Below are 12,184 nucleotides of genomic sequence, written 5' to 3'. Positions count from 1 at the left end.
TTGATGCTTTGATGATGATACGAAACTAATTCCATGTTTTGGTTAGTCAAAATTTGAAAAATATGGTCAAACCAAACCAATTTATTGACCTTCGTTGTTATCTCATTTTGGTTTTATCCAACTTTTGAATTTAAAGGAATTCACTTGGTAAAATTCAGGTTAAAGGAATTCACTTGGTAAAAAATAGTGTGCAATAATGTGCTGTTTTGGGATGTTTAATAGTTTTGAAGAAAGTTACATTTAAACCTCTCCAAAGATAAAAAGACAAAAATGCCTCCAGGAGTTCCTAACAGCTAAACATACACACAAGTTAATAGAGGCACTGGACGGGTAACAAATTAATGTTTCCGGAATAGTCAAAAATCTTTCTTAGAAGTGTGCAAGTAAACCATAACCACATGGACCATCCATGTAATTTTCTCTTAAATAAATTGACGATACATTTTTTTTTTCTGTGATGGATGATTATAGAATGACACGAGTATAGAAATATATAGACTGAATAGTATATTTTCAAAGCTGAGGGGGGAAAGCAAAACTTGAGATGTATACATTTCCGACGATTGAGTTTTGTAGTCATTCATGGGAAACGAGGGCTCTGTTGCCGCTTGCCACCATGAAGATGTTTGAAGAAGGTCAAAATCAACCAAAAAATGCCGAGAAACGGATTAAGTATCAAGAAATCACGGAGAAAGGGGACGAGGATGGAATCAGTGCGTTGCCCGATGGCTTGCTTCTTGAAATCCTTTCTCGTTTACCCTCCACTAAATATGCGATTAGAACAGGTAAACTCTCCAAGCGATGGGAAAATCTTTGGAATTGGGTACCTACTCTGATGTTTACACATTTAGATCATCATCGCCGGTGTGAATGTTTCCAAAACCCTAACTCAATTTACGATTTCGCGCGATTGGTGGAGAAAACCCTAACTCAATGTCGCCAATTGAAGCTAAAGAAATTCAAACTGCATTCGTATTATGCTATTCTATTTGAATCGCAGTTCAACAATTGGATTCGCCATGCTATAAGTTGTAACGTTGAAGAGCTTGACTTGGAGTTTCTGTACAGGGACAGGGGCGGGGACGCTGAGTTTCGGCTAGATCAATCTGTTTTCAACAATTCTTGTTTTACCGATCTGAAATTAGCCGGCTGCATGTTGAATCCAAGTGGGGCGATTAGTTGGAAAAATCTTAAGAGTTTGTATATTTCTTATATGAAATTAGATGAAGACTTGATTGTAAATATATTATCTGGAAGTCCTCTATTGGAAACTTTGGTGTTGGAAGGTTTCGATGGTTATAGGGGGATAGGGATTACTTCAGATGATGAAGTTGAAGACGATATCATCACAATCAATGCTCCCCAACTGAATCTCAAGAAATTCAAATTGTCATACGAATTTGATATTAAGTTGGAGTCACAACTCAACAGTTGGATGCGTTATGTTATAAGATGTAACGTTAGAGAGATTATATTAAGGTTATCTACTAACATATTCGAATCTGATTTTACTTTAGATCAAACTCTTTTCACATGTTCGTGTTTGACTGATCTGACATTAGAATTGCGCACGTGCATGGTTATTCCAGTTGGGGCGATTAGTTGGAAAAATCTTAGGAATTTGTGTATATCGTATGGGAGTTTAGATGAAGAGTTGATTGAAAATATATTATCAGGGAGTCCTGTATTGGAAACTTTGGAGTTGGATCTTTGCTATGGTTATAGGAGGCTTAATATTACTTCACAGAGTCTTAAAAACTTGGTGATCTCTAAATACTGGACTTACTTGAATAGTTATGATGGATCTACATCTGACGCTGATTTGGATGGATACTTGGATTATTGTATTGGATCTGAAGCCCATATCGATATTGATATCATCGAAATCAATGCTCCTAATATTCAATCACTAAGAATCGAACAGGAAATAGATTTGTTGAAGCTTTTGTTGGTAGATGTGTCTTCTTTAGTTAAAGCTAACTTAAATTATACAGCGCCTAAAAAAGTGGAAGAAGAGATGCTGAAAGGATTTATAATGAAGCTTGGCCATGTCAAGGAGCTTAAAATTGGGATTTTATGTTCTCAGGTAAAACATATTTTGCTTATTTTTCATTTTGGATAAACTTGTTTAGTTGAGTGCTCCTATTTATTTTATCACTAAATTGTTGTTTTGTCACTTGGTATTGGTAGGTTGTTTCCTGTTTGCAAGATAAAGGTTTCGTTTTTCCATCAAATGTCAAGTTTCCTCAAGTGGAAGTCACCCGAGCTTAACTGATTCATGATGCTTTAAGTTCATGTTTAGGCATTAGTTTTTTTTTTTTTTTTTTTTTTTTTTTGCCAACTCAACTGGTTGTAAATCTGTTAATCTGATTATGTTTTCTCTTTTCATTATCTTAATTTCTTTTGTATTACAGCAGGTTAAATATTACTAGTTTTTCTTTTCCTATTATCTGATTTTGAGTTACACCAGGTTAAATCTGTGAACTCATCAGGTTAAATCTGTTAATTTTGATTAGGATATTTTGGGATCTTAAATCCAGAAACAACAATGTACTTGTTTTGTTCGAATCCTTTATAATCCGACTGTAGTAGTATCTCATTTGTAGTTATGGAATCAGGTAAATCTTTTGCAAATTACAAATATAATGTCTCAAGAAACAGCAAATTTACTATGGTCTGAATCCTGGTAAACAAATAAGTAATTAAGTAAGTAACTCTTAAAATATTCTTTTAGAAGTTTCATGAACTTAATCAAATTACAGTTTTGTTTACTAAAAAGTAGAAAATATATATTTTATTTACAGTTTTATTTGGGTTTCATTGAGCATTTCTTATGTTTAATGTTTTTCATTTTTTAAGTTTGTTCCAAAAAGTTAAGTATAATAAGTCAGTATCATACCTTGTACATTGCTATTATGGTAAAAAAAGATAAGCATGTTGTTGTTATGGTTAAAAAATGGTAAGCTTGTTGTGATTATGGTAAAAAGAAAAGAAAAAACTGTTGTTATTTCCCAAAGTTTTCCCTTTTAACAAATATAACATGGCAAATGTCTCTATATATACCCATCTTTTCCATTAAAAACAATTTCTAAGCTGGAAAATAAGGTATCAGATTACACTTGGAATTGTCAAAGGATTGGTCTATCTTCATGAGATTCCATTATCGATATTCTAATTACTATGCGAACAGATTTTGTTTTATTTATTTGTTGTTATGGGGAACAATGGATCACAAACGATTTCAGGGGATAACTGAAAGATCTTTACGATTCCTTTCTTAGTGAATACCCAGTTGTGTCCCTTGAAGATCCATTTTTGAATTTTGACGACGATTACAAACCACAAATTGTTGGGAATGATCTTCTGTTCACTAACCTGTGGGTAAAATTTCCAAAATTCTTATCTCGTGATGATTTTTAAACTAGATTAAAGTACAAATGTGTCCCTATGTTGCAACATCATCGTTTGCTATTTGTTTATATTAGAACATCTTTGAAAACTCTACCCGGTCTGTGTTATTTGGGAATATTACTTATTAACTTTTCGGTTTGTTCACGTCTGGGTAGCTATGTATTTTTTTGTACACATCTTGGTAACGAACTTGTTGGAAGTGTTCACATATGACCATTATGACATGCTATAGCAGGTTACATCTGGTTATAATGGTCATATGTAAACACTTTCAACAAGTTCGTTACCTAGATGTGTACAAAAAGAATAGTTATTCAAATATGACCAAAGGAGTAAATTACACGAATGGTCCCTGTGGTTAGGGGGATTTGTGCGTTTGGTCCCTAACTTAGTTTTTTAAACTCGGATAGTCCTAGTGTTTATTTTTGTTGCGTGCTTGGTCCCTGTCTTACCTAAAAAAAACTATTGTGCCCTTATTAATTTATTTTCTAATTAATTTTCTTATTTATGTATTTATTTTTATATATTTAAAAAAATTAATCGACCCCACATATTTGTACCTCCTTACCCTAAACCTGAAACCACATTTGAAAATTTTAATCTGGCTCCCACCGGTCACCATTTCATCTTTCATCCTTCTCAACTTCTATTTCCTTCCCATCTTCGGTGACATCGAAGTCTTCAGCATCCTTTCTTTTTTCGGCCCTTCAACTCTAACGAACCAACATCACAACCCAACACCACAACCCACTGTTTCTTCATCTTTAGTGGGTTGTGGTGTTGGCTCGCCGGAGTTGACGGACTAAAAATAGAAGGAATTGTGAAGATGTTGATGTCACTAAAGATGGAAAGAAAATAGAATTTGAAGAGGATGAGAGATGAGAGATGTGATGGTGACCGGTGGTACCCAGATTAAATTTCTCAAATATTGTTTCAGGTTTACGGCGAGGAGATATAGATATGTAGGGATTTTTTTACATCTATAAAAAATAATACATAAATAAGAAAATTAATTAAAAAAATAAATTAATAAGGAGACAATAGTCTTTTTAGGTAAGATAGAGACCAAACACACAACAAAAACAAACAGTAGGGACTATCCTAGTTAAAAAAATAAGTTAAGGACCAAACACAAAAATCGCCCAAACCACAAGGACCATTCGTGTAATTTACTCTTTTCGTTTTTCATGTTTGGGTAACTATTTTTTTTACACATTTAGGCAACAAACTTGTTGAAAGTATTCACATATGATCATTATAATCAGATATAACCTGCTAGAAAATATCATAATCGTCATATGTGAATACTTCCAACAAGTTGTTACCTAGATGTGTATAAAAAAAAACATAGTTACCGAGATGTAAACAAACCGAAAAGTTAATTACCTTAATCAGTAATATTCTCCGGACAATATTCTATTTGGATGGAATTTTGAAATATTAAGAAAAAAAATAATATGTTCTAGTGAATAAATTAATACATTTGCTATTTGTTCCGTTGAATCCTCTCCAAGGTTCCCCTATGCAAATCTAGTTTTTAACATTTGGCTACATTAATATAGAAATATATAGACATAATAGTATATTTTCAAAGTTGAGGGGTAAAGAAAAACTTGAGATGTATATATTTACGTCGATTGAGTTTTTCATGGGGGAAACACACAGAGGGCTTTGTTGCCACCATGAAGATGTTGGAAGAAGGTCAAAATCAACCAAACAACGCCCAGAAACGGATCAAGTTTCAAGAAATCACGGGGAAAGAGGAAGAGGATGGAATTAGTGGGTTGCCTGATTGCTTGCTTCTTGAAATCCTCTCTCGTCTACCCTCCACAAAAGATGCCGTTAGAACAGGGTCACTCTCCAAGCGATGGGCACATCTTTGGACTTGGGTACCTACTCTTATTTTTGCACATTACGATCATTCCCATCGCCATCTCTGGTGTGAATGCTTAAAAAACCCTAACTCAAGATCGGATTTCGCTCGATTGGTGGAGTAAACCCTAAGTCAATGTCGCCAATTGAAGCTCAAGAAATTCGAACTGCGTGCCCATTATGATATTCGACTTGAATTGCAGTTCAACAATTGGATTCGTCATGCCATAAGTTGTAACGTTGAAGAGCTTAACTTGGAGTTTTCATGCCTGGCAGAGTTTCGGTTAGATCAGTCTATTTTCATCAATTCTTGTTTTACTGATTTGAAATTAGCAGGCTGCAAGTTGAATCCAAGTGGAGCGATTAGTTGGAAAAATCTTAGGAATTTGTCTGTTTCCTATCTGAAATTAGATGAAGACTTGATTGTAAATATATTATCTGGAAGTCCTCTATTGGAAACTTTGGTGTTGGAAGATTTAGATGATTATACGGGGATATATACTACTTCAGACGATTCTTTAGATGATGAATCTGAAGCCAAAATTATCAAAACCAATGCTTCTAATAGTTTATCACTAACTCAATGTCCCCAACTGAAGCTCAAGAAATTCAAATTGCTTTCCAATAATGATATTAAGTTGAAATCACAACTAAACAGTTGGATTCTTTATGCTATACGGTGTAACGTTAAAGAGATTTACTTAATTTTTATGGACTCCGGAGGGAATCGAATATGAGTTTATGTTAGATCAAACTTTTTTCATGAGTTCATGTTTTACTGATCTGACATTACATAGGTGCATATGGTTAATCCGATTGGGGCGATTAGTTGGAAAAATCTTAGGAATTTGTGTGTATCGTATGGGAGTTTAGATGAAGATTTGATTAAAATATATTGTTAGGGAGTCCTGTATTGGAAACGTTGGAGTTAGAGGATTGCTTTGGTTACAAGAGGCTCAATATTACTTCAAAGAGTGTTAAAAAGTTGGTGATATCTGGAAACAAGGATTTTAATATTGATAGATCTGAAGTGGATGTCATCGAAATCAATGCGCCTAATATTCAATCACTAACAATCCAAAATGAAATAAATTTGTTGAAGATTTTGTTGGTAGATGTGTCTTCTTTAGTCAAAGCCGACTTAGATTATATTTGTGAAGGGATCCGGTATAACCACACAACTCCTAAAGAAGAGATGCTTAAAGGATTTATAATGAATCTTAGCCATGTCAAGGAAATTAAAATCGGGTTTTTTTGTTCTAAGGTAACATATCTTTTGCTTTTTTCAATTTTGGATAAACTTGTTTCAAATTATTTAATCACTAAATTGGTTTGTCTTGTGACTTGGTATTGGTAGGTTGTTACCTGTTTGCAAGAAAAAGGTTTCATTTTTCCATCAAATGTCAAGTTTCCTCAAGTGGAAGAAGTCACCGAGAGCTCAATTGATTGGTGGTGACGCTTTAAGTTCATGTTTAGGCATATTAGTTCTTTTTTCAACTCCAAATGGTTAAATCTGTTAATCTGATTACTTTTTTCTTTTTTTCATTATCTTGATTTCTTTTGTATTACTGGTTAAATATTACCAGTTTTTCTTTTCCTATTATCTTATTTTCTTTTGAGTTACATCTGGTTAAATCTGTTAACTCAACAGGCTAAATCTGTTAATGCTGATTATATGTTGGGATCTTAAATCCAAAAACAACAATGTGCTTTTTTTTTTTGTTCAAATGTTTTATAATCCGTTTTGTTACTATATTCCCATTTGTAGTTTGGGCAACAGGTAAATCTTTTGCAAAGTACAAATAGAATAGCTCAAGAAACAACAATGTACTTTTGTTCGAATCCTGGTAAACAAATAAGTAAATAAATAGGTAAGTCACAAATCTTTTTATACAAGTTTCACGAATTTAATCAAATTACAGTTCTGTTTATTAAAAAGGACTAGAAAATATATTTTTTTCATTACAATTTTATTTGGGGTTTATTGAACATTTCTTATGTTTAATGTTTTTCATTTATAAATAAAAAGATTCGTTAAGTATATAATAAGCATGTTCCCAAAAGTTAAAAATAATAAGTCAGTAGTAGAGTCAGTATTATACCTTGTTTGCTGTGATTATGGGTAAAAAAAGTTAAGTTTGTTATTATTATGGTTAAAAAAAGGTAAGCCTTTTGCTATTATGGTAAAAATCAAGAAAGATAAGTAACTGCTATTAAGCCTATTATTGAAAAGAAAGAAAACGGTTGCTATTTCCAAAGTTTTCCCTTTGAACAAATATAACTTCAAGATTCAAGATTCAAGATTCTTATTAACCGATGGCATGGTAATATTTTGAATGTTGTTTACTTGTTTCCATTAAAATCAGGCATCCATGCAACAATAGGTATATGATTACATGGCAAATGGCTCTATATATACCCATCTTTTCTGGAAAACAATTTCTGTGAAAAACGATTTTCTTCTTATTACTTCAAAAAGTCAACTCAAATATAGCAATGTCATCCAAAAACTATGCAAAATTCGTATAGAGTTTTCAAAATATGATGTCCTAATAACAAAAAAACAAAAAAAAGAAGTTTGATTCTTTGATGTATATACAGTTGGAGGTCTTGTAGCTGAGATGGCTGCAAATAGTTGCATGAAGCAGTAAAAGATTAAGGAAAGCATTATTTCTCTCTTGTATATATAAAAAATAAAAATCAAATACTATTATGATGCCATGAATTCTAACTTAAAAATAAGAATACTTAACATGTATACGCTTTTCTTTTGTTGGCCGCTCAACGTGGTTTGTAGTCACATTTAATGTGTATACATTTAGTTATCATTCCACTACTAAAGTTGGGTAATTTATTTACTAAAAATACAATGCCTTAGTAAAAAAACAGAAGTACAATGTTGTGATAGAATGAAATAAATGTATGTTGCTGTTTCTTGTATTTAGCAATGCACAATGCTCCAATAAAAAACGAAACAGAATTTTCGTAGCTATAACTGCAAAGATTTTTCAAAGTAGAGTGTTTTGATATAAAAAAGCGAAAAGATGATGCTAGAATTGAACGCATTTACCATGGGTGTTGCTAAAAACCCCTCGATAATAGCACGTGTGTGTGTGTGTGTGGGGGGGGGGGGGGGGGGGGGGGGGCACATCTGCCATTATTGAGGGTTCATTAAAGATTCCTTATTTTTTAAAGTAAGAGAAGTATTGAAAGTATAATATTATAATAGAAACAAACGAAATTAGGAAACAATAATCAATAAATAAAAAAGTACATTGCTACTAAATTACTAATTAACAAAAATACAATGTTTATATAAGAAAAATATTGAAAGTACAATGCCTTTATAAGAAAAATATTGGAAGTAAAATATTATAGCATGCTCAAGTTTAAATCCAAAATCTTTCACTGTTTAATCCCCATCAAATTCAAAATTAGTGTGAAAGGAGCCATGTTATTGATTTCTTGTTATGAATTGAATAAACTCTTTTATTAAAAATTGTCCCACTCAATTCAAGTATGAATTTATGCTTTGAGTGCTTAAGTTTTAAAATTGGGTTTTGTGGCTTTTCCCTCCCTGCCGTGGTGATTGGCTTACCAACACTTGGTAATGTCATGTCACCACGACACGATACTTTAGAAAAGTTGTGAGAGTTGGAGTAATAGCATCCAAGTGATCATAAAGATTGAGTCTCCAAGCTAACTCCACAAGGCTACATTGGCAATCTACCCCACCAAGTCTAAAAGTCAAAACCCTAGTGTCATTCATCATATCGCTTTGAAAAGTGAACAAAATTGTGGAAAAGAATTCCAAACACAATTCTCTATATATTGGCCCTTGAATTTTGAACAAACTCACCCATCCAACACAAGTAAAACTAAAACCCTTTCCCACTTATACTCCAGTCAAATATGGCTCAATTTGAGTGGCAAATCCCACACTTGCAATTTAATTCTAATCTATACGAATCTTAATCTATTAAGTCATAACTTGGCTGAAAAAATAAAAATATCATTTTACCTTTTTGGCCAAAATACATCTTCTCATACACTCTTTCTATTAAACTTGTTCATTTAACTTTTTCTAAGTGACTTAAATTTATCTTGGGCATTTTTATGAAGCCATAACTTCATAATCTCATATATTTCTCATAATAGAGCATTTTGTCTTTTTGGTCCATATTTGACTAAAAGTCAGCCTCCTTTAAATTTCAGATTCTTGACATTAAACTTTTAAAATTTTCCTCATTAGCACTTCATACTTTATAAACTCTACATGATCCATATTTTTTTTTGTATGCTGATGACAAATGCTATATTGGTAGTTTTTTAAAAGTTAATAAAAGGAATGAAAATATGATGTTATAGTAAATAAATTAACACTACATTGCCTATTTTTTTCATTGAACTCTTGATTTTTAACATTTGGCCAATGATAGATCATTAAAGATCGACATGAATACGGAAATATATAGACCGAATGGTATATTTTCAAAGTTGAGGGGGTTAAGCAAAACTTGAGATGCATACATTTCCGGCGATCGAGTGATGTGCAGTTATTCATGGGAAAGCAGAGACGAGGGCTCTGTTGCCGCTTGCCACCATGGAGATGTTTGAAGAACGTCAAAATCAACCAAAAAATGCCGAGAAACGCATTAAGTATCAAGCAATCACGGAGAAAGGGGACGAGGATGGAATCAGTGCGTTGCCCGATGGATTGCTTCTTGAAATCCTCTCTCGTTTACCCTATACAAAAGATGCGATTAGAACAGGTAAACTCTCCAAGCGATGGGAAAATCTTTGGAATTGGGTACCTACGCTTATTTTTACACATTTAGATCATCATCTCCGGTGTGAATGTTTCCAAAACCCTAACTCAATTTACGATTTCGCGCGATTGGTGGAGAAAACCCTAACTCAATGTCGCCAATTGAAGCTAAAGAAATTCAAACTGCATTCGTATTATGCTATTCGATTTGAATCGCAGTTCAACAATTGGATTCGTCATGCTATAAGTTGTAACGTTGAAGAGCTTGACTTGGAGTTTCTGTACAGGGACAGGGACGCTGAGTTTCGGTTAGATCAATCTATTTTCAACAATTCTTGTTTTACCGATCTGAAATTAGCAGGCTGCATGTTGAATCCAAAGTGGGGCGATTAGTTGGAAAAATCTCAAGAGTTTGTATATTTCCTATCTGATGTTAGATGAAGACTTGATCGTAAATATATTATCTGGAAGTCCTCTATTGGAAACTTTGGTGTTGGAAGGTTTCGATGGTTATAGGGGGATAGAGATTAGTTCATATGATGAATCTGAAGTCGATATCATCAAAATCAATGCTCCCCAACTGAAGAAGCTCAAGAAATTCGAAGCAGCGTCATCTGAATTTGATATTAAGTTAGAATTACAACTCAACAATTGGATTTGTTATGTTATAAGATGCAATGTTAAAGAGATTATATTAAAGTTATCGACTAACAAATTCGAATCTGAATCTGATTTTAAGTTAGATCAAACTCTTTTCACCTGTTCGTGTCTGACTGATCTGACTTTAGATCTGTGCACGTGCATGGTTATTCCAGCTGGGGTGATTAGTTGGAAAAATCTTAGGAATTTGTGTATATCGTATGGGAGTTTAGATGAAGAGTTGATTGAAAATATATTATCAGGGAGTCCTGTATTGGAAACTTTGGAGTTGGATCTTTGCTATGGTTATAGGAGGCTTAATATTACTTCAAAGAGTCTTAAAAACTTGGTGATATCTAAATACTGGAATTACTTGAATAGTTATGATGTATCTACATCTGACGCTGATTTGGATGGATACTTGGATTATTGTATTGGATCTGAAGCCCATATCGATATTGATATCATCGAAATCAATGCTCCTAATATTCAATCACTAAGAATCGAACAGGAAATAGATTTGTTGAAGCTTTTGTTGGTAGATGTGTCTTCTTTAGTTAAAGCTAACTTAAATTATACAGCGCCTAAAAAAGTGGAAGAAGAGATGCTTAAAGGATTTATAATGAAGCTTGGCCATGTCAAGGAGCTTAAAATTGGGATTTTATGTTCTCAGGTAAAACATATTTTGCTTATTTTTCATTTTGGATAAACTTGTTTAGTTGAGTGCTCCTATTTATTTTATCACTAAATTGTTGTTTTGTCACTTGGTATTGGTAGGTTGTTTCCTGTTTGCAAGATAAAGGTTTCGTTTTCCCATCAAATGTCAAGTTTCCTCAAGTGGAAGTCACCCGAGCTTAACTGATTCATGATGCTTTAAGTTCATGTTTAGGCATTAGTTTTTTTTTCCCACTCAACTGGTTATAAGTCTGTTAATCTGATTACTTTTTCTTTTTTTCATTATCTTAATTTCTTTTGTATTACAGCTGGTTAAATGTTACTAGTTTTTCTTTTCCTATTATCTCATTTTCTTTCGAGCTACATCAGGTTAAATCTGTTAATTCAACAGATTAAATCTGTTAATTTTGATTAGGATATGTTGGGATCTTAAATCCAAAAGCAACAATGTACTTTTTTTTGTTCGAAATATTTATAATCCCATTTGTAGTTATGGCAACAGGTAAATCTTTTGCAAAGTACAAATAGAATGGCTCAAGAAACAGTAATGTACTTTGGTCTGAATCCTGTTAAACAAATAAGTAATTAAATAGAATATTCTTTTAGAAGTTTCATGAATTTAATCAAATTACAGTTTTGTTTACTAAAAAGAAGTAGAAAAATATAATTTTATTACAATTTTATTTGGGTTTCATTGAGCATTTCTTATGTTTAATGTTTTTAATTTATTAAGTATATAATAAGTTTGTTCCAAAAAATTAAGTATAATAAGTTAGTATACGATTCCTTTCTTAGTGAATACCCAGTTGTCTCCCTTGA

General features: G+C 32.8%; 3 protein-coding genes and 1 long non-coding RNA gene across 4 annotated transcripts; all 4 read left to right on the top strand.

The window, feature by feature from the left end:
- The first annotated feature begins 538 nt into the window (after positions 1-538).
- LOC145054876 (FBD-associated F-box protein At5g56370-like) lies at positions 539-2,384 on the top strand. Its single transcript, XM_079003134.1, has 2 exons — positions 539-2,086; positions 2,191-2,384. The coding sequence occupies exons 1-2, from the start codon at positions 545-547 to the stop codon at positions 2,269-2,271; spliced, it is 1,623 nt and encodes a 540-aa protein (XP_078859260.1). The 5' UTR covers positions 539-544; the 3' UTR covers positions 2,272-2,384.
- Positions 2,385-5,405: 3,021 nt separating this feature from the next.
- On the top strand, positions 5,406-7,001 carry LOC145054875 (uncharacterized). The gene is made up of 2 exons (XR_013684992.1): positions 5,406-6,547; positions 6,641-7,001. It is a non-coding gene; the product is annotated as an uncharacterized LOC145054875 (long non-coding RNA).
- Positions 7,002-9,886: 2,885 nt separating this feature from the next.
- Positions 9,887-10,444, top strand: LOC145050731 (putative F-box protein At1g49610). Its single transcript, XM_078998934.1, has one exon. The coding sequence runs from the start codon at positions 9,887-9,889 to the stop codon at positions 10,442-10,444; it is 558 nt and encodes a 185-aa protein (XP_078855060.1).
- LOC145054873 (F-box protein At5g03100-like) lies at positions 10,443-11,708 on the top strand. The gene is made up of 2 exons (XM_079003133.1): positions 10,443-11,363; positions 11,468-11,708. Exons 1-2 carry the CDS (start codon positions 10,482-10,484, stop codon positions 11,546-11,548), a joined length of 963 nt encoding a protein of 320 aa, XP_078859259.1. The 5' UTR covers positions 10,443-10,481; the 3' UTR covers positions 11,549-11,708.
- Positions 11,709-12,184: the final 476 nt, after the last annotated feature.

This window comes from Lactuca serriola, chromosome 5, assembly GCF_051521515.1.
Source record: "Lactuca serriola cultivar US96UC23 chromosome 5, Lser_US96UC23_V15, whole genome shotgun sequence".
Taxonomy (NCBI): domain Eukaryota; kingdom Viridiplantae; phylum Streptophyta; class Magnoliopsida; order Asterales; family Asteraceae; genus Lactuca; species Lactuca serriola.
This window is presented reverse-complemented; position numbering and strand designations above follow the sequence as displayed.

Excerpts from the sequence above, each read along its gene's own strand:
- LOC145054876 (XM_079003134.1), top strand. The coding sequence starts at position 545 with ATGTATACATTTCCGACGATTGAGTTTTGTAGTCATTCATGGGAAACG. Across the intron at positions 2,087-2,190 it reads TTGGGATTTTATGTTCTCAG|GTTGTTTCCTGTTTGCAAGA; the intron begins GTAAAACATATT and ends TGGTATTGGTAG.
- LOC145050731 (XM_078998934.1), top strand. The coding sequence starts at position 9,887 with ATGGAGATGTTTGAAGAACGTCAAAATCAACCAAAAAATGCCGAGAAA.
- LOC145054873 (XM_079003133.1), top strand. The coding sequence starts at position 10,482 with ATGTTAGATGAAGACTTGATCGTAAATATATTATCTGGAAGTCCTCTA. Across the intron at positions 11,364-11,467 it reads TTGGGATTTTATGTTCTCAG|GTTGTTTCCTGTTTGCAAGA; the intron begins GTAAAACATATT and ends TGGTATTGGTAG.